The sequence below is a fragment of the Pseudopipra pipra genome, chromosome 6, assembly GCF_036250125.1.
Source record: "Pseudopipra pipra isolate bDixPip1 chromosome 6, bDixPip1.hap1, whole genome shotgun sequence".
NCBI lineage: Eukaryota > Metazoa > Chordata > Aves > Passeriformes > Pipridae > Pseudopipra > Pseudopipra pipra.
In genome coordinates, this window is record NC_087554.1 from 29,987,979 (window position 1) to 30,013,427 (window position 25,449).

Here is a 25,449-nt window from a genome sequence, read left to right on the forward strand (position 1 = left end):
CTTGCCAGCCCTCTCTAACCCTAACACCCTTCCGCTCCCCAAGGAGCAGCTGCTATGGATGCCCCGTGTCCGACATGCACACTGCCCCGGAGGGGAAGGGGCTGTGTGCCAGGAGCCCACGCCGCCTCTGCTACTGCTGCTGCTGCTGCCTTGCCTCCAGCCAGCCGACCCGCTGTACACGGTTGTCTCTCTTGTTGTCCCTACAGGAAGACCATAAGGGTTAAGATAGTAGATGAGGAGGAATACGAAAGGCAGGAGAATTTCTTCATTGCCCTTGGTGAACCGCAATGGATGGAACGAGGAATATCAGGTGTGAGATCCTTTTTGAAAAAAATGAAAAAAGAAAAAAATCAGAATCAAGTATCCAAACCCCAAATCCAGAAAATATAACCTTCTTTCTCCTCCTTACCCTTCCTCCTTTTCTCCTCCTCCTCCTGTAGAGGGCTCGACTTTTACTTTCTGCCCTCCTGTATTCTTGCTCTCACCCTGTTTTGGTGTCGTCTCTACCTTTTAGAGCCCAGCTTACTTCTGATCCTCTTTTTGTGCAATGCTTGAGCCTCGGAAGCTGTATTATTTTGATTGGATTTCCTTGTCTGGATCTGTTTTTCGTTCTGAGTGCAGCTTTGCTGTTCTCCCTGCTCCTGCTCCTTTGCCAGGACTTTGGGGAATGTGAAAGACAAGAGAAGGGTGTAATGCATGGCTACCCCTTCAGCTCCTCCTGTACTCCCCTGTCCTTCCCTCTATTGTTGCCTCCAGTGGCATTGTCTTGGTGCTCTTGAGTCTCTATGATGTGCAGCAAAAAGTCCATAGGAGAAGAGGAAAGGTGTGAGATAACTAGTTTTGCTTTTTTTTTTTAAATGGTTCTTCATGTCTTCCATCTGAAAAACCCCTTTAATGTGTCACAGACAATCACAATCTGTCATGCAGAGACTGTGAAGCTCTGCTGAAGTCCTACATCATCAGCAGTGAGACCCAGGATCTCCCATCAGACCAGGATCATAGTGGGAATAACCCCAGACTTACAATTGTGCCTTGCCTACATGTATCTTTGTCCTTGTCCTATGTGTTTGATCTCTTTCTCATGGAGTCTTACCAGTGGCTTCACCAGCTTTAGGATGGCCTGGGAGGGCCAAGATTTAAACAGAGGCACTTTTCAAAAGGGAATTCAAATCCACCTTCTGGGTTTCTGTTACAGAGTAGAGTCAGATGTGTGACCCCATGGGCTTATTTCTGCTCCCATGTGCTATTGCCGGCGATGGAACACCTGGCAGTTGCTCGTGCATGGCACAGCTTATCTCGCCAGAACAGCAGCTGCCCTCTGGCCAGTCCGAGCTCCCATGCATGGCTCTGTAAGATGTCCAGGATAGGCACAGGTTGCATGAGCATGTCAGTATCATAGATCCGTGGATGTTGTAATAATTTAAACCCATAGTTTTAGTGCCATCAGACCGCCTCCTGCAGCCTGGAGGCAGTGAGGGGCATCAGATTTCATTCTGTCGAGCACAGGCCCTCAGGTTTCACCAAAGTCCAGATGCCCTTGAACAGAAGCATGACCAACCTGCCGTATCCAATGGAAGTATGTCCCAACAGTCAATTGCCCTCCAGGGTAAAGATGTGAGCATGGCTTCTAGGTAGAAGTTGTCTGACCTCAACTTGTAGCCACTAGTTATTTCCCTACTTTTCTCTATCGCATGAAAGAACGATATAGCGCTGCAGCTTCTGTGCAGGTATCTACTCACTATACTCAGAGTACACTCAGATTTCTTCTTGGGTGTTTAAGGAGATTAAGCCCTTTAAATCTGTGTAAGCAAAGTGTTCAGTCCTGGATCAAAGTCTTCAGTCCTAGAACCACACTGGGGTTGTCCTCTCCACATGTGCCTCTTCCCATATGTGGGTCTTCCACCTCCATCTCAGCAGGTACAGGATGAAAATCATGGGCATCTGTCTCTCTCCTGCTTATGCACTTGGCAGTTTGGAGCATCACACTGAATTTTCTGCACAGCTGTCTGTTCTCTGTGAGTCCTCATTTCTAAACAATGAGCTTTAGGATACAGAGTCAGGATTGGGCTAGTTTTTGTGAAGTTTCACATTTCTTTTTCCCATGTAGGAGGTCACATTGCATCTAGCTGAATAAAACCACGTATTTGAAAAAAATCCAAATGGACCCAAGTGGCCACCCTAAGGTGGTTCAGTTGTAAAATGTCCTCATTATTATTAGGACTACAAAGCCAGTTTGCTGTGTCATATGTGTCTCATTTACACCAACATCAGCTGGAGTCAGTGGGATTGTCTGATTTGCAACAGGCAGAGAGGAGATCAGAGCTAGACTAAGTGATTTGCAGCACAGAGCCTGCAGGCCCGGGGGTGAGTGTGCACCCTCGGATGGACCCTCTTTGCCTAGAGGAAGTAAAGGACCATGCCAAAGAGGAGATGCAGTGCCTTGGTTGGCCTCGCTAGAGAAAAGTCAGAGTGAGAGCACCATGATTTTAAAATCTAAGAGGTGGGAGATTAAATTGCATTTGTGAATGTTGCTGGCACAAGGTGGCACAGTCGCTACACTAAGTCCAGGGCATCTGAAAAGATCCCCAGCTCCATAGTGCTGCACACTGTGGCATCTCTGGTGAGCATCTCTGGTGAGCGTACCTTGTGCCTGGGATGAAGAATAAGGAGGTACGTGAGGCTTTCCCATAGAGAGCATTGTGAGCAATCAACAGCAGATGCTGTGGCCAGCAGCTTCATGGAATGCATGCTTGAGCGGCCAGCTCCCGGCAGAGAGGAGGCAGCCTGGGACGTGCACAAGCTTGCACATGCTCAGGCATCATGTGACATGCTGTACAGCATTGGGAAGGGATGTTTCTGCCAGCATCATGCCATTGTAGGGAAAGAGTTCAGGTGGTTTATTTCTTGCAAAGCTGATCAGCTTTGACACACGACTGATCAGCTCCATGGGCTGCAATGTCTGCACAGTCACTGCAGAGCAGACAGGCCCCCCACAGCACTGTGCACGTGCTGCCATTACCCGTACCCACAGACAGGGGGAAAGTCCTACACCACAGTCACCTAGATGGAACTTTGCTTGGTTTTGTTTTGATGATGAATGCCCCCCCCATGACTCACATGACAAAGGCAAAGCATAGCTCCTGCCTCTCCTGGGGGGGGTCCAGGCCTAGTCTCTTTTGAAGAAGAGTCTCTCTGGGTTTTGGTTACCCATACATTTGTTTTCAATGCTGCAAAAAGTGTGTTTCTTCATGGTGTGTCCTTGTTTTGTTGTTACTTGCCATTTAGCTGTGTCCCACTGAGCCTGTGCCTAAAAGGAGCTGTAGGAGTATTGATGTTCTCAGACAGCTCTTCATAGTGTCTTCAAAACATCTCTCCTGGCTGCTCTAGAAGCAGGGCAGTGTTGGACATCTCAGATGAGTGGCAGTTGTTTTTGAAAGTAATCTGCAATCCAGGTCACACAGAGACAGCCAGTCCATCACAGTTGTGCCTGCACTACCATAGTTTTGTGCTGAGGGCCTGTACCCACCCTGGGACCTCTCCATGCAGAGGGTAGCTCCCAGCTTACCTTGGGGATACAAGCTAGGTGGCAGTGATGAAATCAGGGGTGAAATGTCCCTTGAAGGGATGGTAGAGGCGACAGCAGGGATGAGTAGTATGTGCTTTTCAAACCAGCCTGGGGCAGAGTTTGAATGGTTTATTTTGGGATGCAGAACTTGGTCCGGAGCCTTATGCTATTCAGACCCAGCGTGCTGTCCTAAGGGTACCTGCACTGCTGCTGGCTGCGGTGGCAGTGGTTTCTGATAGACATGCAGTGGAGGAGGGTGGAAGGTGAGAGCAGGGCGTGCTACCATGCGGTTGATTTGCATTAGTGTCTGTGCTGTCCTGTATACCTGCTGATACAAAGCAGTCACCTCCACTCAAGGGAACTTCTCCTTGGCCCTGATCAGAGCTGTGGGGCAGAGGAGTCTGCAGGAGAGTCTCTGTGAGGGCCAGAGCTCAGCATGAAATTCATTCTAAAGTACCTGTGGTAATCCAAACACAAGTTCCTGTCTTCAGGTTGATCATGGGTTCCAAAACACAGAACAGCCACTGATACAGCCTTTTAGCTGAAACATTTTGTGTCATCTGCAGATGCTGCTCTTTACTCTTCACCCCCACTTATATCAGAGCTGTGCTGCTTTGAGCCTTGGGACATTCAGTTCTTAACCCTTGCTATAAGGAGAGCTCACCACCTACTCTTGTTTTATAAATGCTACATCTACAACACAAAACTTTGTCTTGCAGCTCATCTGTTCTTTTTCACCAATCACTTTCTGCAGCTGGAGTTTTTCAAAGCCTTTCTGATCATCCAAACAAATCACATCAAGTAGTCTTACTATAGCAGCTCTTTTGTTGATGTGCTCCAGTAATTCAAAGAGATGAGAATAGATCTGAGATTGGTATCTTGCTAGCCCGGCCTGTGATGAAGAGCGATACCAATACTGGTAGGGGCATATCAGATGCACAGAGCACTGGCAAAGATGGCACTTGCTGCAAGCTTGTTATATTGAAGTAAATTAGGAAAAAGAAATCAAAGAGAGACTCATATTCTTTGCTTGACAAAGATGGTAAGTGTTGCTTTTCTCTATACTCCTGGCCATTTCCCAGGCTTCCTGACTTCTTTTGTCCTCTCCATTTCTAAGAAATTAATCTTCGAAACCTTATCTCACCTTTCTTACATATGCACAGTCATGTAAACTGAATCCCTGCTTGCTGAGTGCTGCAGGGCTTAGAAGCCTCCCATCACTCTGAACCACATTTCTGGCCATCCTTTTTTCAGCACCTTTTTAAAGGCTTCCTGCAGTGAAATGAGTCTTTTCCTTTACGACAAGATTCTGTCTGTTGGTTTGACTCTTGCTCTCGTGGCAACTCTGCTATTATGTCAGCTCAAAACTGAGAACAAGGATTTTGCTGCTGTCCCAGCAGGATTTTGGAGTAATACTTTCTTTCACTCATCAGCTTTCACACTTTTTCCACAGCCCTGGATTACAGGAGAAAAACTTGCTTTGCTTTCCCTGGATAAAGTTGCTCTTCTGGTTAAATTGTGGTTAGCCTTAGTGTTGATGGAGCCCAAATGGCAAGTGAGGCTACTTTGGAAGATCTCACTCGACTGCAGATAACATTGAAAATAACATTTGGAAAATATGTTACATGAGGGTAATTGAGAGTCGGCTTGTAAGAATGCAGCTCATGGCACAGCAGCGGAAGATTCAGCCTCAGAACTGATGTTTGAAGGCTGAGTCTTGAGGGTTATGTTTTGTAAAAGGGACTGACATCCTTCATGCAAAGTTTTGCTTCAGAAAGCATGTCTCCCACAAGATACAGCTTTGCTGGAAATGGGAGCACAGATGGCTGGTGAACACTATTAAACAGCTTGTTGGCATGACTTGGCTTGGGAAGATTTTGACTGAAGTCCTCTCAGCACTTCCAGCACAGAGTCAACTGGTGCAGACAAATCTCATTGCATATCTCCTTTTAACTGAGCAGCACCCTTGATGGGAAAGCTTTGTGCCCCGGAGGAGGATGTGGCTGGGAGTTGCAGAGTAAGGATTAAACTGTGAAGAAAGAAGGGTTCCTAGCTTGGATTGATCCAACAAGTTATCTGTATCAAAATATTGATGAAATTATGTGACTTGGTACAAAGATCCATGCCTGTATAAGATAAGCTGCATTGATCCATGAGCACATGTGCTTCAGTTTTCTGAAGTGTGGGCAGATGCTAAGAAGCTCCTTCTTCCGTCAGCTGCTGATGGGAATAGCAAAGAAATGTTAAATTGCTGTTACTTCATTCCCTGAAGGTTTAGTGATTTGCTCACAGCTCTCTGATTAAACTGAATGCTGGTGATTCTCCTGATAGAGAGGAGTCTCTTGGAGTCTGCAAGAGCTTTGCTATTGACTTCAATAATAACAGCATTCAGGTTAATGCTGCAAAATCTCTGCCTTGTTTAGCCTGTTAAAAAAACCCCATATTTATAGCTCTTCACAATCTATTAGGAAAACAGTTTGTTCACCTCAGTGAGCAAATCTGGAGGCAGAGCCTGTGGACAGTTACATCTGGAAGATGGGGGATCCTTATCTCTTTGGGGAGCTGAGCCTGTGGTTTGTATGGTCACTGCATGGTCACCTTTGGGAGTGCAGGGGATGCAGCCAGTGTGTTCTCCTTGCCTTTGGTTTCCTGTGACAGCCCTGCTGTGTGACTGAGAGTCTCCTCAAAATCCAGCCTCCTCTCCCTCATTTCAGCTCACCCTGTAAATCCCAGGCCTTTAACAAGGATTCTTTTATCTACACAACGGCTTCCTGGGGTCTTTAGGGATATTGATTAGAAAAGATTTATGTTAATGAAGAATGAGTCCAGAATAAAGCATGCAGCATGGTCGAATCTCTCTGTAAGGTAAACAGCAGAGAAAAGTATTTCACTATTTAGCAAAAAGGCTGGGACACACATTGTATTGTAAACTACAGGATTGCTCGATTGCTGTTCTGCTCCCCTGCTAAGCCTGGTTCCTTTTGGTTTGAGCTCTTTGGCTTCAGTAGAGTTAAAACAGGAAGGAATTAAATTCCTGATTTGTAACCCACACCAACATGCATGTCACAGTAGGATTTGACCCCAAAGTACACCAAAAACATACAGATTAAATAGCTTATTAGTAAATAGCTTTTTTAGCAGCTTTTTTCAATTCAGGCCTAAATTGTCCAGTTTCAGGGGTGGCAGGGGAAGCAGAGTTCATGCATGCAATTCAGTAATCAAAACCAGGCCTTCAGGGCAGAGAAATTCCAGTAAAGGAGGAACAGGGATCCAGAGTTGAAGGCTTTGGGTTCTCCTGGGAGAGTCAGCATCACCTACCTTGTCTGCAGGAATGCATGTTTGTCCACAATCACACCATGCAGGAGTTAGCTAAGGGATACTTGGGACTGCTATTTTGGATTTGGCTGCGGAGCTAATTTTTGCAGTTCCCTTTAAGAGTACATGTCAAACCCCTGAGCCTACCTGAGATGCCAGGAGCAATGAGGTGGCCTGGCTCGGCCCCATAAGGAGCGGGATGTCCGGAGCAGTAGTGCAGGAAAGGGAGAGGTGCCCTGAGGAGGACTGGAGGGATGCAGCCTGGGCTGGGGGGGAGTGGAGGGAGGCTTGTTGGATGGGAACAGCGTGGAGGCCATCAGTGAGGCTGGTACAGGTACAGCATCCCCAGATGGGCTGTCAGGAAACATTACAGGTCAGGGCTAAGGGCACATTAGCAGATGCGTGTGCAGGAAGGAAGCTTTAGTCCGTGAAATCATTTTCTTGCTTGCATGCACAGCATTCACTCAGAAATATAAAGATAAAATAATCCCTTGGTGTTCTGCATGCTGTATTCTTGATGTTTCATTCATAGCTTTATAGGCTTCTTCAAATATTCATGTATCATATCATAAGTGAAAGGGAGAAAAATTGTTCTTTTGCAGGCTCACAAGCAAATGGGAAGAAAAATAAACTCAAATCCCAGAGTAGTAGAATAACAGCTTTAAAAAACATGAGGAACCAATGATTTTTTTTAATAACCACAATAGCTTAGGGGCCCAGCAATATTTCATTATATTACTTTTGAACGCAAAATTGACCCATTGTACTAATGCTTGTAATTGTAGAAGACAAATTAAATTTCTGCACGTTGTCTGGAGAAGCAGAAGACCATGGAATAGTAAGGAGGCCACAGGGCAGCCTGAGCTGCAGCAGGACAGAGCTACAAGAAGACTCAAGATTCATGCTACAAGGGGCAGAGACAAGCATGTTGGAGGCTTCCTGGCAGAGCTGTGTGAAGCACAGGAGATGGTGTGGGCAGAGCAAATATCCCATTGCTTCTTGTGGCTCAGTGGCACTGTCGAGCTGCAGACCATATTCACAGGTTTTGACTCTCAAAATGAATTGACCCTGAAAAACAAGGGATGCTCAGCAAGGAGCCTCTTCATTGCCCCTTCCCCTTTCACTGTGCCTCTATCTGCCTGCATGGACAAGGGAGATCTCCTAGAGTGCCCACAGTATTTCCAGCTGGGGAGATGGATAGATGGATGAAGATCTTGACTAGGTTGATGTATCTCTGCAGACTGGGAAAGCTGTGCCAGTGGATGCTGCTCAGTGGAGCAAGGAAGTGACTGGGAGTCAGGACTCAGGATTAGTTTCCCTGGCTCTGCCATGGATGCACGGTGGGACCTTTGATAAATTGCTTAGGAAATCACTTTCAAATGGCACAGATACAATTAGGTGCATCTATATAAAAGCGCATGCTTTTCAGAGGCCTGAACTGGCAAGTCTGGGAAAAGTAGCACTTCTGGACTCCAGCCCACTTCTGAGTTTGCAAAATATTCCCTTTAGCTTCTCTTTGCTTGCTTCACCATCTGTCAAATAGGGCTGTTAATACTGACTCAGTCTTTGTACAGAGTTTTAAACTTCTGAGACTAAAAGTGCATGATAATAAGTGTTAGTAATTACAATACTGTCATCCCATGCAACCAAGGCTTCAGGGACTGGTTTGCTGTTTAAAGGACAGGTCAAAATCAAAGCTAAGGTTCAGAGTTGGTGCTTGGCCTCTCTCAAAGAGGGTTTGCTATATGGACTTTTTGCAATATGGACTTTCCTGTAGCTAGTTTGACACTTGGATGTAAGCTGTGGCTTTCTGTGGGTAACACCTAAGAGAGATCCAGCCAGATATTTCTTTGTGACAGGTCTGGGGTGTGGGGAAATCAGGACAGGGGAGGGTCTGCCCAAGGCAGGAAGGGACTTGGGCTGTGTCTGTATTGAAAGTCAGGGTAAGGTCATCCCTTGCGAGGACCTTTGCCCCTTTCTCCTCCTTTCTTCCCACTTCAAATCTCACAGGACCACACAGTCACATTTCCTGGCAGGCAGTTGCATCCCGCTATGATGATGTTGAATGGCCTGTGTCCATGCAGCACTGTCTGGCAGACCAGCAATTTGGAGCAAAGAGAGCCAGGAGGACTCAAACAGTGATGCTTTATGTGTGTCTATGCTCCTCTCAGCACCCTGACCCTCAGGGAGTGGTACCTGTCGGGTGTGGGATAGGTGTAGGCGAGCCAGGATGTCCTGGGGGATGATGCATGGCTGTGTTACCCCCTGCCCCATTTGACACTGGAGGCCGGCATACATTTTATCAATGCCTCCCTCTGATGATGTTCTTCTCAATGGTCTGCCCATCACCTCCTGGCCACCTTCTCTTCTCAACAACCTACAGGTTTTCTGGGTTTCCTCAGTTGTGCCAAGTCTCACCACAGCCACACATACCTGGCCAAAGTGAGGGCACCTCCCATGCCTTTGAGTCAGTTTGGGTTGTGTCAGGTCCCAATGGCAAGTGTAACTGCCCCTCTTTCCCCCTTTCTCTTTCCCTCCTTGCCACTCCCCAGCTGCATCCCATCCCTCTGCCTTTGCCTGGGGGGAGGGGGTGACTTTGGGGAGCCAGCACCCTGGTGCTCACTGGTGCACACCAGCCTCCTCTCCATCTTGCTGCTGCGGTGTCTGCTCCCCAGCCTGTGCCCAACATGCAGCCCTGGTGAGCTCGCACGCTGCCTTGCACCATGTCCATTGCTCCCTGACAGCTTTCATCTGCAAAACATCTTTGGCCCTTTAATATTAACTTTTTCCCTCTTTTTCTTCTCTCTCCCTGTCTTTCTCATGTTCTCTCCCCACAGCCCTGCTGCTCACCCAAGGTAAGTGCTTTTTCTTCTTTTCTCTGCCTGCCCTTGCTCTGTTTTCATCCCCTTTGGTCAGACCCCACCATGTTTATGTTTGCTGTGTTGTAGACAACCCCAGCTCATAGTGTTTGTGTCTAACAGGAACTATTTAAGAGCAATGCATTAAGAAAATAACAGTGATTGATTGACATCTAAGAGCATTTCCCACATTCCAGATTTTCTCCTGCAGTCTGGGGGAAATGACCCAGCCAAAGTCACAAAGCAGAACACGCAGCTCTGGCTGGTCTAAAGCTGTGACTCGACCCTCTTTTTGGGCAACTCTGGTGCTTGGGTTGTGCTGATGCACTGGGGTGCATGGGGCTTTTCTGCTGGGGGTGACACTCCTGGGGTGCAGGACATTGTTGTCTGGGGTGAGCAAGGGTGCAAGGCTATGCAGGTGTCCCCTTCCCATGGAGGACCATACATGACCCCTCAAAGCACCCTTGTGCTTTCCACCTCCCATCCTGGGGGCTTCCAGGGGTGAGCCCAGAACCAGGGGAGCACTACCAGGACACGATAAGCACCAGCACCATTTCCCTACTCATCCTCAGCTCTGGCTCTGCACTCTTCATCTCCTTTCCCTGTGCCAGGATTTTATATGCATTAATACTGAGCCCTCTTCCTTGCCTGAAATCCCCATTACACTGGTCTCTCTTTATCCCACTGTGGTGCAATGTACGCCTCCTGTATTTTCATTATTCCTTCAATTCTAGATATGATTACTGTTGAATTTGCACTGAAGAAATATTTGTTAGAAGGCAAGGGCGGGCATGCAGGGTGCAGACAGGAACTTGAATCTGACACGTTTGCAAGCAGAGCTGAAAACCAAAGCATTTATGACGCCCAAGCTGTGCTGCAAATCAAACGAGCAGCATCTGCTATGCAGGCTTCAGTCTCTGCTCCTTTTCAGAGGATGCCAAATCTGCTGCTTAGGGGATGTCCAGAGCCCATTGGATATTGGACTAATTAGAAAATTGCTAGTGGCAGGCAGAAATCCCCAGTTCCCCAAATATCAGCTTAGGGTGTTTATGGAAAACTTCTCAGAATGGTTTGGACGATTTCCTTTGTTACCTCTTCAGGTCCGGGAGGACTGGAAATAAGTTGAGCACAGCCTCCTTCCCAGTAATTTCATTACCTTAATTCAGTAGCTGCCTAATTTGATCAGAACCCCTGGAACCAAATAATTTCTATTAAAATAACATAACTTTCCTCTCTCTGTTGTGATACAGTCTGATTGCTTTTGGCAGCTGTTATTGGAGAACTTGGTCACCAGCTATGAAAGTTACTTTTCAGTTAATAAGGAAAAGCCTCCCCTCTGTCTGATGGGAGGCAGTCCCTGGGATGCCCCCCTCAGTGAGCTGCCTCAGGGTGCCCTCTGTGCATGTGACGTGTGTTTGGCCCCCGGTTCAGGCTCACAGTGCTCAGCCTCCACATGTGGCTTCAAGCCAGCAGCCAGCCAGCGAGCAGGCACGTGCTGGAGTGTCACTCAGCACCAATCACAGCTAATCAGTGGGGAGAGAAGTGACGTCCTCGTTTAGTCCGTGTCATGTTAGATTTAGGTTACACAGGCAGGCAGGAATCTTTGTAAAAAAACCTGCACTATCGAATGTTTCAGTGGAATCTGTCGGTCACGCTCCTTGTCCCCTCCCTCCTGGAGCAGCTCACACATCTCTTTTCAGGCAGTGCCCCTCTCCTGGAGCTGTGTCCCTGCGACTGCTGGGTGCCCTGGGTCTCCTCTGCAGACCTGGGGCATTCCCCCTCAAGTGGCATCCCTTTGACAGCCCCCACAGTGCCAGCAGCAGCATAGCCCCCACTCATGGGAGTGACCCCCTTTCTTTGCAGAAGCTGTGGGTGCCCCAGTGGATGAGCCCAAGTGGCAGTGCCTCTCTTGTCCCAGGAGCCCATACCTAGGGGAAACGAGAAATCCCGGCCTTGGCCCCCCTGGCCTTGCAGAGCCCTGGCAGGGAAAGTAACTGGGAAGGGCACGGATTCAGCTCAGCATTTGTTTCTTCCAAATGGGCTCTCAGAGCCAGACTTGCAAGACCGTGCAAAGATTCTGAAAGCCTTGCTTGGCCATGTCCAATGCCAACTTGCTTGGCCATGTCCAACTGTCCAATGCCAGTTGTTCAGGCTTCAGAGGACCACTGTAGTATGGGATCGCTGTGGAGAGACTTAAGAGTCAAACTTGAGTTGTTTTTTTTTTTAACTTCTCTGGTGTGTAACCTTCTGTTTTGACACTGGCAATGATCTCTCTGTATACTCTTTATACAGGGGAATACTCAATATCAAAGTGCACAGGTACTCCAGTTGTCCCCACCTTTGCTATCAGTGGATGAACTGCTCTGATGGTCTTTCTAATCCTTCCAAAAGTCACTGAAAGCCTGTGCAGAACCTTTACTTGAAAGTTCTTGGGCTCAGGTGATTCAGATTCTTAAAGGGATGCGAAATTACCCAAATAGTAGATATGTCTATATCCTAATTTGTACATACTCATCCAGATCAAAGAAAGTATTTCTAAATCTATTTATTTATGCATTAAAACTCCTGGGTCCACTTTGCAGTGGGAAAGACTGGGGAACAGAGACGCCAGTTGTCTGGCCTGTCAGGGACAGTTGTGTCAGCAGCAATCTCAAGGCAGAGCCAGGAGTGCAATAATGCTCAGTTCCCAGCCCTGTGCCTTAGCCTTCCTCTCATGAATGTGCAGCACTTCTCAGTTAGCATTAAGGAATGCTAGGGCATGTATACAGGATGTATCATGTCTCACAAATAGCTTTCAGGGCTAAGTAAGTGGATTCCTCACATTTTAGAAAGCAGCCCAGGCTGCCACTGCTTGTGTATGTGCATGTGCTTCAGTAAAGGGTATATCCATATGCTAATCTCCAAAGGCAGTGTGTCTTTTAGCCAGCAGTCTTCCCCACTTGTGACTGACAGCTTGACAGTGCTCAGGAGATAGGAACTCATTCATGCTCACTATTTACTTTGTTTAGCCGGGATTTTACTAAACCACAACAAAAAAAAAAATAAAATCCCATTTTAATTGTTGTTTTGATTTCTACCTAGCAGAATAGTCCCTAGAAGGGGTGACCTTCATACAGATACATGCCCACTCCAGAAATGGATGGAGACAAGATAGCTCAAGGAGTGTGAAATGGCCTTCATAGCAATCTTTCATGAATACATTCCTGGTTTTAATCCAATTTATTCAGCAAGTGACAGGGAATACCAACTGGTCTATGGATGCTTGGTAGTCTTGCAGCACTGCCTGTGATGAGCATCTACCTCTCTGATGGTGTTACAAGGCCTTCCCATTGCCTTTTTCAGATCAAAAGATGCGGTGGCCAGATTACTCCATGGAAATTGGCTTTATCTAACTTGGATTTATGATGTGTTCAGGAGGCCACAGGCAATGTCCAGTTGCCATTTGGTCCCCCCCATCTGAAGGAGGTTGAGTTGGCATGCACCCATGTAGTATTCTCCAGGAGCAGTGCATGATGTGGGAACACTGCTTAGTGCTCCCCTTTCCCCAGAAGAAATACAAGGAGGAGGGGATCTCCTTACAATATTTTGAGCCCAAGAAACTGCCTGTCATGTGCAGATCTGAAAGCGCTTTGCAGATCACTGCAGCTCAAGTTCCAGAATGGCCCTGCAGACATAAGTGGAGAGAGACAGACTGAGAGACAGACACAGGATGAGAACTGAGGAGCGAGCATGGCAGGGACATGCCCAGGGCTGCAGAGCACAGCAGTGGCAGGACCATAACCGGGAGCTGTCTGTCATAGCTTTAAGGGTCTGAACAAGGCAGAGTACATGAGAGAGCATGGAATGGTTTAACCAAAAACCTCTCCTTGCTTTCTGCAGGGTCCAGTGCGTAGTGGGTGTCAGCTGTGGCCATTGCTACAGCCTGAGCAAAAGTGGACTTCATCCTCATTGTTCCCATACAGCCTTTAATCTTATCAGACATGTTGTCTTCCCTGCTTGTAGCATCTCCTCTCTAACCCATGGGCTCCCTGGCACCCGGAGTGGAGTATCTTGGTGCAGCTGGCACATCAGCCCCAACTTGCCTAGCCTCAGAAGCCTCTATGTGCTCCTGCAGCCCAGAGAGATTCCTAACACTTGATGGTAGCACACACCAATGTACCAGGGCAGGCAGGATTTAGGGGACCCCTCTCCGACCACCTTCCCCTTCCCAGGGAGGAGGTGGAGGCAGCCCAGGAGGTCCTGGCAAGCTCCTGTTCTTGCTACACACAGCCAGACCTTATCAGGCTTAATTGGGGTTGACAGCAGGGAGTCCAAGGAGTCCAGGGTGCAATCCGCATTGAAAAGTAGGTACTGATGCAGATACAAATAGAAATCAGGCTAGTTAATAATTAAGCTGCAACTTGGCAGCATTCACCTTGACAGACTTGACCTTACAAATTAAAATCTGTCTCCCAACAGCCAGCCCCCCACCCTTCCCTCTTTATGTTTTATTTATCACAGCCCTCAGTAGTCTTATTTGCAGGCTACTGCATGAGGGTGATGTGCGACACACCTCACAGATGCTCTGTCTCTGCTTCCTGGAGGAGCCCTCCAAGGCCCCAGCCCTACACACGCTCCCTCAGGAGGTGGGGGCCTGTGGCTACCACAGACCATGTGGGAGCATCCCCCATGCTTGATGCGGGGACAGCAGTCTCCTGCAGCTCCACAGGCATCCTGGTGCACCCTGCTGCTGGCTAAAGGGCTTCCCTAAAAGGCAGGAGCATTGGGATTGTGCTCCGTCACTGGGATGTTGCAAGAGTTCATTCCTTCTCAGCTGTTGGGTCAGTACCCACAGGGTCTAACTCAGCCCTCAGCATCCCATTGGAACAGGCAGACCTAACAAGCCTGGAGCAGGTTCATCTTGGGCTCTGGTGTTTTGTAGAGGTTGACACTGATTCCTATCAAAAGGTGCTCATATGTGTCCTAAACAGTAGGTGGGGAGAAGCAGTGGAATCATGTAGGTGCTTTGTATCACTCTTTGGAGGTGCTTAGCTCTTCCCCTTAACTGTATTGTGGTATAGGCTGGGGCAAGAGATGTGTCAGCTGGGCTTCTGAATTTGTCCTTCCTGCCACAAATGGCACAGCCTTAATTTCAGAGGACAGTCAGCAGCCTGGTATTTGGTACCTATGGGTCACTTGAATGAGTGCCTTGAGCAAGATCCCAGCACAGTATTGACATGTGAGTCTTGATCTGTGTTTGTCTTCTACATTAGGATAGAGATTCAGTGAAAATATAATGGCAGCTTAAATGTTTTCAGATGCACCTTTGAAATTTGTTAAGTTTCTGTGTTTTGCTTTCCTGTTGCACGTTCACAAATGTGACTGCATTTTTATGAGATAAGAAGGAATTACTTCCTTTCTTCCTTATCTGAAAGCTTCCTCTATTAACATTTCTGTGAGGTACCCATTTGGACTTGCTGCCTGTTCCTGTTCTCCCGTGGTTTGCTTGCAGCTGACATTTGAAAGACTTAGCTTGGCAGTCATATTCAATCAGCTGTTCCCATAGGACACCCTTGACAGGCTTTCTTGGGCACCTATGTTTCTTCTCTCTGCTCCTCAGTTCACAAACTGGGGCAGTTTGTATGTACACACTGTACAAACAGCAGGGCCTCCATTATTCATGTCTCGATGGACATGCTGTCAGTAGGCTGAAGGTCTCCATTGCTGGTCAGCTTGTCCCTTCACTCTAGGTGGCCTACTTAGGGCTTGAAGGTGCCTCTGGTGGCACTTAGTCCACGAGCAAGGTGCCCTCAAATAGCAGGACACCCACTACCCCTCAGTGCTGTGGTAAGCACCAGCACCTTTATTTTATGCAGTGTCTGGTGTCACCCTCATGCTAGCATGCAGCCTCTAGGCTGACAGAGCAATCTGTCCACTCTTGGACAGAGTTGTGTCACTTGACTTACTCTGAGAGCTGTCTGGCAAGTGGTTGCCACGTTCATCGAATCAGTAGGTGATCCACAAGTGCCTTGCAGAGACAATAAAGCCACCTGCTGGCAGGTGCAAGGTCCTGTGGACACACACGTTCCCATGCAGCCTGCCCAGCAGCCTTGGACCTGGCACACTCTGAGAAGAGATGCAGGAGATCTTCCTCCTTAGGGAGGGCTTCAGATACTGCACTGTCCTGCCTGGTGCAAGTAAATTAACCAGCCTGAGCAAGACACCAGGTTCCGGGATAAAGCTGTGTTGGATAGCACTTCCTATGTAGATGAGCAAGTTTTCTGCACTGCACGTGCTTAGAGACCTGCTGGCAGCTCAGCCTTGCCTAGAGGGATAACATTTGCATGAGGCTCCGTGTTCTCTTACCATGCCAAAGGCTTTTGTCAAATCAGTTAAAGTAGGGACTGAGGTTTCATTGCATTATTTCTCCTGGAGTTGTGAAGCCGAGGAAATTTGGCTTGATATTCCCTGTTTTCAGAGCATCTCCTCAGATTCCAGACATTTGCTTTCTGCACTCTGCAACTGCAGCCAGTGGGCGGGAGCCCAAGGGACTGCGACCACAGCTTTTCAGATGCAGTTACTTCCCAGGGAAGGTTGTAGTGAGTCAGACTGTCACAAAGTCCGGGCTTTGCAACCCTGATGGGATGGCCGTAGTGCTTTTGCTCAGCTCTGTACTGTCAGCACATGTCAGCATGCCAAGCTGGGCTTTGCAAAGCTGAGGGTGCCTCCACCCCTGAGCTTCAGGTTATGGGGAGTTCAGACAGAAGCAAAGCCATGTATGTGCTATGGCAGCTGATGTATGAGCACCTGCATTTTCATCAGTGGATACAGCTTGTCATCTTCATATGCTTCCAGGTAGAGGCAGAAACTGGTCTTTCTTGTTCTGTGTCTTAGAAAGAGATGTAGATTGCATCTGACTCCCTGTTCCAGTGAATAAAAGTATCTTGCATCTTGTTCTTGATAATCATCAATTCATGCCTACAAGCTTAGTATAAGGCAGAACATTTTCATAGAATCATGGAGTCATAGAATCATTAAGGAAAAGGCCTCCAAGATCTTTGAGTCCAGCCTTTGACTGAACACCACCATGCCAACTAAACCAGAGCACTAAGTGCCACATCCAGTCTTTTTTTGATGTCTTCCAGGGATGGTGATTCCACCACCTTCCTAGGCAGCCCATTCCAATGCTTAACCACCCTTTCACTGAAAAAATTCTTCTGCACTTCTGCAGCTCAGCTGCCTCCTCCACTCTGTGCTCACTAGGTCTTTGCCTGCAAATGTGCCCCCTATATCCCCCAGCAGTCTGTATTGCCCATCTTTTTCTCCAGGTGCTGTGCTCCCCATCTTTGTCATTTCTTGTAAACTTATGTGATTCCTAAATCCAGATTATTCTGTCTTTGAGCTAGGCAATGATGGTGTGGATGTACGTCATTGATTTCAAATGATGGATGCAGCTTTTCTGCTTCTGTGATGGGTTATAATAATGTCACCTGCCACAAGAGTTATTATATGTTTTATAAATTCTGCAGGTCTTGCAAGGCTTACAGTCTTTGCAATCAATCTAGTTGGGCAGATGAAGAGAGAAGTCAGAGTTTATAAATAGATTTCACTGGGACTTCATAACGTCTGTGTGATTTTTGGTAGGAAGCATGAGATCTGCTGGAGTCCATATGGGATTAATCACATGTGAGGCATTACCTGGGCATTTGTAACCTCTACAGGAAACTTTGGGTAACACCTGTTAGCCAGAACAAGATACTCTGCCGGGTTCTTCAGAGCCCCAGCTCCTGCTCCCAGGCTCAGCTGAGCCTTGTATTGCAGCTCGTACACCCTGACTGGTCAGACACAGGAAAACCAGGGGAAACCCAGCTTCTTTCTTGAGATGTCAGAGCTTTACCAAGACCCCATCAGCATGTGTCTGCACTTGGGTGGGTGGGTGGAAGAGGAGATCTGGGTCAGGGCTAGGGAGCTGCCTGGGCAGTTGGGATGCTCCTTCTCATCTGGGCAACCATAACCCTTTCCAGGCATCTTGCTGGGTTAGCTGGGCCATCAGCAAGATGAGCCTGACACAGGCTCACCTCAGAATGCTGCTGGTCCTGGTTTAGTTTCCTCCAGCAGAAACTAAACATATAATCAGAGAATGGAATATGTTGGAAGGAATTTTTCATCTGGTTTCAACCCTCCTGCCATAGGGTTGCTGGTCCCTAGACCAGGTTGCTGAAAGCCACGTCCAACCTGGTCTTGAACACTTACAGAGATGTGGCATCCATAACTTCTCTGGACAACCTGTTCCAGTGCTTCACCATCCTCACAGCAGTATGAAAGAAAAAAGTACTTGTTTCATTACTTACTTATTCTTGTTCATTTTTCCAATTCATGTGTGGTTCACGTGTGGTTGTGACTGTGTGTTGCTCTGAGTGCTAGATCAAGCACTGAGTGGCACAGTGATTTTCTGCTCAGAGGGGAATAAAAAGATCCTGTCTCTTGTTCATTCAAATCAGGGAACACATCAGGGTGTTAAAGGTGTCTTAAAGGACACTTGTGCCTAATGTCAGGACAGATTGGTACCTCAGTCTCCCCAAAGATGTGGCTACTGTGGAGGTGATGGGAGGGTATATGTCAGCCAAGAGCACCAGTGCAGATTGAAGAAAGATTCAAGGGTATTTTTTAAAGAAATTGAAAACATGTTCCACTTGGGCCCTGCAGACAAGCCCCCATGGTGCCCTGGAGCTCCAGGGCTGCTGCCTACAGCTTAGTGTTGACCTTGCTTTCACAGAGGTGGCTGAGAGGAAGCTGACGGTTGAAGAGGAAGAAGCCAAGAGGATTGCAGAGATGGGCAAACCAATACTCGGCGAGCATCCCAAACTAGAAGTCATCATTGAGGAGTCCTATGAGTTCAAGGTCAGTAGGTGTCCTAGGGGTCTTCCAGGAGGGGGAAGCCATGTGGCACTGAGAGCAGCCTTGGAGAGTAGAACTGAGGAGGCAGCATGTGCAGGGAAAGAGCTGTTGGAAGAGGGAAAGAAGTATGTAATGCAGTAAAGGGTGGATGAAGTCTACAAGAAATGTCAGAAGTAGCAGCTGCTGGTAGGTAAGGGTGGAGGGAGAAAGAAAAAGGAGCCCTGCTGTAAGCAGAAGCAGCCAGTGGGGAGTAGCAAAGCTGTCTCTGGTGAGGCACGGATGAGGGAGGAAGGAGCCTCATCAGGATTAAAGGGTGGGAAACAAGTTGGCTCTGGTGAGGTTTAGGTCAGCCAGTCCAGGGAGAAGGTGGGCTTAACTCCTTCATGACTTCATCTGGCTGGTAGGAGAGTGCTTGTGGCACTTCCACAGTTTGGAAAGGATCTGTGAGACCACAGTGCACTCAGAGATTGTGCTTGCCAGCTAACAGCCAGTTTAACTGCTGTACATCTTTATTCCCACAACAGAGCACCGTGGACAAGCTGATTAAGAAGACAAACCTGGCTTTGGTTGTAGGGACACATTCCTGGAGGGACCAGTTCATGGAGGCCATTACCGTCAGTGCAGGTGAGGGGGACATCAGAAATCCCATACCAGCATCCCCAGGGTTCATGCAGCCTGGAATGAGATCTGTCTGGGCTCAGGACACCACATCTCCCTGGTCAGTGATGCTCATCAGTTGCATATGTGGTGACCATCAGCAAAGCTAGTCCAGAGAGCTCCTCTGCTCCACATAAAGTGGGCTTTTGCAGATACATTAGCCAGGAGCTCAGGAGATCCATCTTTTGGTGCAGAGCTATCCAGGAGGCCAGTTTTCAAAAACTTTATGTCAGCTGGCAGTGCTCCTGCTGCTTCAGTGATCTGATGAGTAGTGTATAGGCAGCAAGATCCCATTCTGGTTGGAGTCCTGGTTTGTGGCGTGCCCAGTGCAAGTAGCTTCTACTGCTGGAAGATGTCCTGTCTGCCACGGCCAGTAGAGTTTCTAGGAGCAGGGAGGGTTACCACATGCAGACAGGAGATGTTCCCCCATGAGGCAGCAGCTGGCAGAGCGAACGATCCAGAGACCTGCCAGCTATTGCCTGTCGGGAGAGCTCACTGCTTTCAGAGCCAGGCAGCTGTGGAGCATATTCTTTAGGCATGTCTATGCCATTAATGGCATTTGAGCATCTTTCTGAACCTGTCCTTGATGGTTTGGCATCTTCCCCAAAGGGATGTTTTACACCCAGCTGTAGAGCAGGCAGTGGACAGGCAGGCAGTTGGGTGGGAGCTGTTGCCAGTGGCCACAAGGGCTTCTTCTGATGTGAAAGAAGAGATGCAGGGTATTCAGTTTTCTTCTTTCTAGCAATTAAGAGAAGCCACTTCTGTGGAAGCATCCTTGGAGCAATGTTATTTCCCTGGTCTGCTTCTGTTCCTATGTCTCCCCCCTTCCCTTGACATCTGCCCTGTGCTCCCTACCTGCTTTCTCTTTCTCCAGTTTATTTCCATTGTCCTGTGTCTGTACAAAGACCAGCAGTACTTCCAGTTTTGGGGCTGACCTGGCCCACCAGGCTAAGCAGGAGACTCCTCCAAGGGCCTGCGCCACCGTTGCTGATACCCTCACACAGATGAGAAATTTCTTGCTGGGGTGCTACTGGTGTCCAGCCCATATTCTGGAGCAGGAGGATCAAGAGGTCTCTCCAGTTTCCCAATTCTATTACTTTCTGCTAGTTTTTGGGCCAGAACATCACTTGCCTGTGTAACTTCATCGTGACCCTCAACAGTGATCTCCACAGGTTGATTATACCCTATGTGGCTGCCTGTGGACAGGGATAGGGCTGCCTATCACCCACTACAGAATGGGTGTAGTATCCCACTCTGCCACTCCCCATCCCTGTGGGCTCTAGAGTGTCTGAGAGGCACTCCAGTTGCCAAGCCTCACCTATCACTGAGGGACCTGGTGTGCCCTGAGCCCAGTGTCATGGCTGGCACCATCCTGCCTTGTCCCAGGAGAGCAGAATCCCGGGGTGAAAGGGCCAAGCAGAGGCTACATCTAACCCCTGTAAACTTGACCTGCCCCAACATGAAGGCTGGACCTCTCCTTCCATGTTGTTTGCAGCAGGTGATGAGGACGAAGATGAGTCTGGCGAGGAGCGCCTGCCATCCTGCTTTGACTACGTGATGCACTTCCTGACTGTCTTCTGGAAGGTGCTGTTTGCCTGTGTGCCCCCCACTGAGTACTGCAACGGCTGGGCCTGCTTCGTTGTCTCCATCCTCATCATCGGCATGCTCACGGCTGTCATCGGCGACCTCGCCTCCCACTTCGGCTGCACCATTGGCCTCAAGGACTCGGTGACCGCTGTCGTCTTTGTCGCCTTCGGCACTTCTGTACCAGGTGAGGCGGCTGCAGGGAAGGGATGGGGTGGGAGGTAACTCCTCTGATGATGCTCTTCCTTCCAGGGGAGCAGCTCTGTCATGGGATGGGGTTCAGGCTGGGAAGGGGATCCACAAAACCCTGTTCCTAGACAAGGTCTGCACTCTGCTTGGTGGCAACATGGAGTCTCTGGACCTGGGAGGGGGTTGTGCACCAGGAGAGGTCTGTGTCCTAACCTGGTCAGTGTCACACCTGGGCCTCCATTGTCCCCCAGACATGAAGCGTTGTCTGTTTCTCCTGTTGAAGCCCCCAGTGATTTCTCCTTCCCTCCTCCCTCAACCCCAGACACATTCGCCAGCAAAGCTGCGGCCGTCCAGGACGTGTACGCTGACGCCTCCATTACCAACGTCACAGGCAGCAATGCTGTCAACGTCTTCCTGGGCATCGGGCTGGCATGGTCAGTGGCAGCGATCTACTGGGCGTCACAGGGGCAGGAGTTCCAGGTGTCGGCAGGCACCCTGGCATTCTCCGTCACACTTTTCACCATCTTCGCCTTCATCTGCATCAGTGTCCTCCTCTACCGCCGGCGACCCCACCTTGGCGGGGAGCTGGGAGGCCCCCGGGGGTGCAAACTGGCCACGACGTTGCTCTTCGTCAGCCTCTGGCTTCTCTACATCCTCTTCGCCACCCTGGAGGCCTATTGCTACATCAAGGGGTTTTAGGCAGTGGAGGGATGGTGCTGCCGGGAGGAGGGACCCCCTCCTCCATTACCTCACCGGACACCAGTCCTGGAAGTGCGGTTTCACCTGAGGGTACAGCTGTCTGTCAGGGGCTGCCACTGCCCAGACGGTCAGACAGCTGGGTGCCAAGAAGGGCAAAACCATCACAGAGTGAAAAAAACAAAGAGACAAAACCCATCCAAAAATGGTATAAAAGAAAGCAACAATGGCAAGTATTGAAATAAAACACAATAAACCCAGCCACTGACCCTATTCAATGAGATTATGAAGTTTCAACCATCTCCAAAGGCCACCTCTCCCATAGGGGCTCGTCTCCTTTCCTGCCGAGCACCCCTCCACTGTAAGGAGATGTTTCCTTATTTTTACTAGCTGAGAATTGCAGAAGCCTGATTCAGGAATTTGGGGGGGGATTTTTCTTTTTTTTTTGTTTGCTTGTTGCTTTTTGGTTTTGGGGGAGCACGCTAATTGATTTTTTTTTCTTTTTTACTACTTAATCAGAAAAATGTTAAAAATTTAAACTCTAAAGCTTCAAGCTGCCATCAGTGCTGGAATTGAACATGTGTATTTTATGAAGCCACAAAAGACTGTGACACAGTCAAAGAACTTCTTCACTATTACCCGTTCCCTCCCCCGCCACCCTCCATTACTTTCTTTTTTAAGAACATCACAAGACTGATATATTTTTAATACAAACACAGACACACAGTCACACACATTTAATGACAAAGGCTGGAGCATGTAGCATCTCAATCACCTGCCTGGGCTAAGAAAAAAAGAAGGAAAAAACCCCCAACCCTCTAATACAATACGTGTCATGTATATTTTGACTATGGCATTTCTCTTTGTATAATTAACTTTGAGCTTGTGGTACTTCAAGGAGAGAAAATTATGTTAATTTACAACTGTTAAAAGAAATAAATGTCCACCCAGGAAGAGCCTGCCGCAGGGGGAGCAAGGGGGCCAGGGAAAGCGGCACTGGCTCCTTGGGATGGTGGTGGTGGCGGGTTTGCTGCGTGGTTCTCCTGCTAGAGGTGGAAATGAATTCAGGAAAACCTGGATAGTGTGCCCATATGTTCCCAGTGCCATCTCACCCTGAGCTGTGGTATGGCTGCCCTTTTATTCAATTGCTCCCCCAATTTTCACAACGCCTGTATCTTGCTGGTGGTCTTCAGGCCACTGACAGGTACAGGCTTAAAAACTGCCATCCACATCAGGACTCCTGCGTCATCTCAAGTACCTTTTAGGCACACCAGACAGACAAAAAAGCATCCTTTTCGTTTGAAGAGCATTTATTTTTAAGGAAAAGAAAGAAAAAAACCCACCACCACAAGAATATGTCATGAGTTACATCAAAAGCTGAAAATTGAAATGTTGGGTTGGTAATAAAAATAAATAAAAATTATACCTATATCTATATAAACAGTGCTATCTAGAAACATATTTCTTAATTGAGAGCCCTGGAAGAGAATGTTAAAACCCTACTCTTTGTAAAGTGTTTTCAAGACAAAGATCATTTCTTCTATCAAGAAACAGGTGCTGTAAAGGCAACCATTTTCATCGAGTTCTCAATAATAAGCCAAACTTTGGTAGGCAGCAAGTAAGAGAGAGGCTGCTGAAAAGTACACCTCTGCCTGCTGAGGTGTTTTTGTCTGCTCCGAGAGGCAGGGAGGAGGTGTCCATGGGTTAGGGAAAAAGCAATGGGAACAAGGTTGTCATGGACAAAAAGAGATGTAACATAGAATGTGACTAGGTGGAGGTGATGATGGTTCTTAACACCCAGATGAAGTATTTATTTTCATACAAAATGTTTATCAGATATCTATATCTCTATTTAAATGTGTATACATGTGAGGCAGAGAAGAGGGTTTCTTCTCAGAGGAGCAGCAGGAGCTTTGCCAATGGGAGCCCACCATGGGTGAAAACTGCTGGGTTTGAAGCTAACAAGCATCTGACATCCTGCCTCCTTATCCTCCCTTCTCCATACCTGTGGTGAAGGGCTTGAAAAAGATGGGCAAGAAACCCCGAGGCCAGGCTCCCACTGAGCTTGCTGGTTCTTCTGGCCTCCAGTAGTGCCAACAAGAGCAGCTGCTGCCACTGCCATGCTGCCCATCAGATGGGGACCCCAGAGCTCACACATGAGACACTGAAAGAAACATTACAAAAGCCCCCAAACGCTTTCGGGGGGGATTTAAATTGCAGCTCTCAAGGGGAGATTGTTACCGTTGCTGTTTTTAATTTGGACATATAGAGTATGTTGAGTATGTTGAGCTTTTATTTTACCCATGCCAGCATACCCATTCCTGGATAAAGCCCGGCCTGGAGCGCTGTTGTGCTGTTCTTCTGTTGCTTGTGTGTATGCATCATGTGCTTTTCATCCACTTCCTTCTCCAGCTGACTGCAGGGAGGGGGTGGGAGATAGGACTGGCTACCATGAGGGCCAGCTGCATGGGGGCCCTGATGCCCTCCATGCACAAGGGTGATCTGCACCAGGCTGACAACCTCTGTGGCATGTTTCTTTCTTTCATTTTTATTTTTTACTTCATTAAAAATACGCAAGCTGAAAAAAACCAACAGGTTTGGTGCCTTTGGGGATTTTTTTTTCCTGGAGCTTTTATGTTTTGTTTTGGGTTTAGTTATCTGCTTGCTTCTGTTTTCCTTGGGGCAGGTGCCTGGACTTGGTTGCAATGGCTCTAGCTGGTTTTGCCCCCTGATTCCCAGCCCTCCAGTTCTGTACTGCTGGGAGGACCCTGCAGCACTTGCCCCTGGCTTGCTGGCAGAGAGGTGGTTTTGCTGCTGGTTTTGTTGTCGCTGATCCTTCCCCTTTGTTTCTCCCATCAGCTTCCCATGGCAGCCTGCAATAGCAGCTGCTGGCCTCTCCCAGCAGCCTGTGTGCTTTGGGCTGCAGATCTTACCTTTCGGTCTCTTAACATTGTATGGGGACATAGTCTAAGGGTCATGCATGGTGTGGGGCCAGTGGTACCAATGGCTGCCTTCCCACCACTGTTGCCATGGGGGCACCTCCAGCATTTCACAGGTTTTGCTATCCGGGTGATATTGCACTGCATGGGTGCCAGTCAAAAATCAGCCTTTGGGTAAAGAAGAGTATTGCAAAGAGGAGTCACTCACCTGTCCCCCTCAAACTGTCCACGAATTGCATCCCAGTTTTGGTCAGTACCATGCTGCCTCCTCACCCAGCATCTGACTGTTTTTTTCACTTGAATTTGGGTGCTTGACCCCCAAAGTGCCCTTCACAGCAGGCCTTGAGCTAGAACTGTTCCCACATGCCCTCTGCAGCAAAGGGGCAGCTGATGCAGCCCATAACCCCAGTTTCCCATCTTGCCTGCCAGCATGGGGTCCACTTATGGGGCTCCAGGGGAGACTGGGTTTTGGGCACCTCACAGTGCAATGCAGAATGTCCAGGTGGGGTGGGAGAACTCCTGGGTGGGTACCCATGCTGTAGGAAGGGTTGCCCTAGTAGAGCAGCTGTGGGAAGGCTGTGCTGCACATTGCTTCCTTGGGGCAGCCAGATCTTGGCAAAGCCACAAAGAGACCACTGCCCTACTGGGTCCTGCATGCTCCCATGCCCCTCCACAGGCCTGTGAGATCACTTCCCACCTCTTGCCCTGTTGGCTGGCTCCTGCCCACGGTGATCACACCTGCTTCTGATGCAGGGGGAAGCACACGAGC

At 48.4% G+C, this 25,449-nt stretch overlaps 1 protein-coding gene across 12 annotated transcripts in view; it reads left to right on the top strand.

Annotated features, from left to right (window-relative positions):
- SLC8A3 (solute carrier family 8 member A3) overlaps positions 1-23,182 on the top strand; it is a 113,108-nt gene extending 89,926 nt beyond the window's left edge. For 6 of the 12 annotated variants that reach the window (XM_064658280.1, XM_064658281.1, XM_064658289.1 and 3 more), the window contains 5 exons: positions 9,718-9,735; positions 18,494-18,618; positions 19,140-19,239; positions 20,768-21,043; positions 21,368-23,182. In XM_064658280.1, coding sequence (XP_064514350.1) covers positions 9,718-9,735; positions 18,494-18,618; positions 19,140-19,239; positions 20,768-21,043; positions 21,368-21,744 — 896 coding nt within the window. In that variant the 3' untranslated portion in view covers positions 21,745-23,182. Of the gene's footprint in view, positions 1-206; positions 311-9,717; positions 9,736-18,493; positions 18,619-19,139; positions 19,240-20,767; positions 21,044-21,367 lie in introns of all 12 variants that reach the window. The other 6 variants (XM_064658283.1, XM_064658290.1, XM_064658284.1 and 3 more) reach the window with 5 other exon arrangements.
- Positions 23,183-25,449: the final 2,267 nt, after the last annotated feature.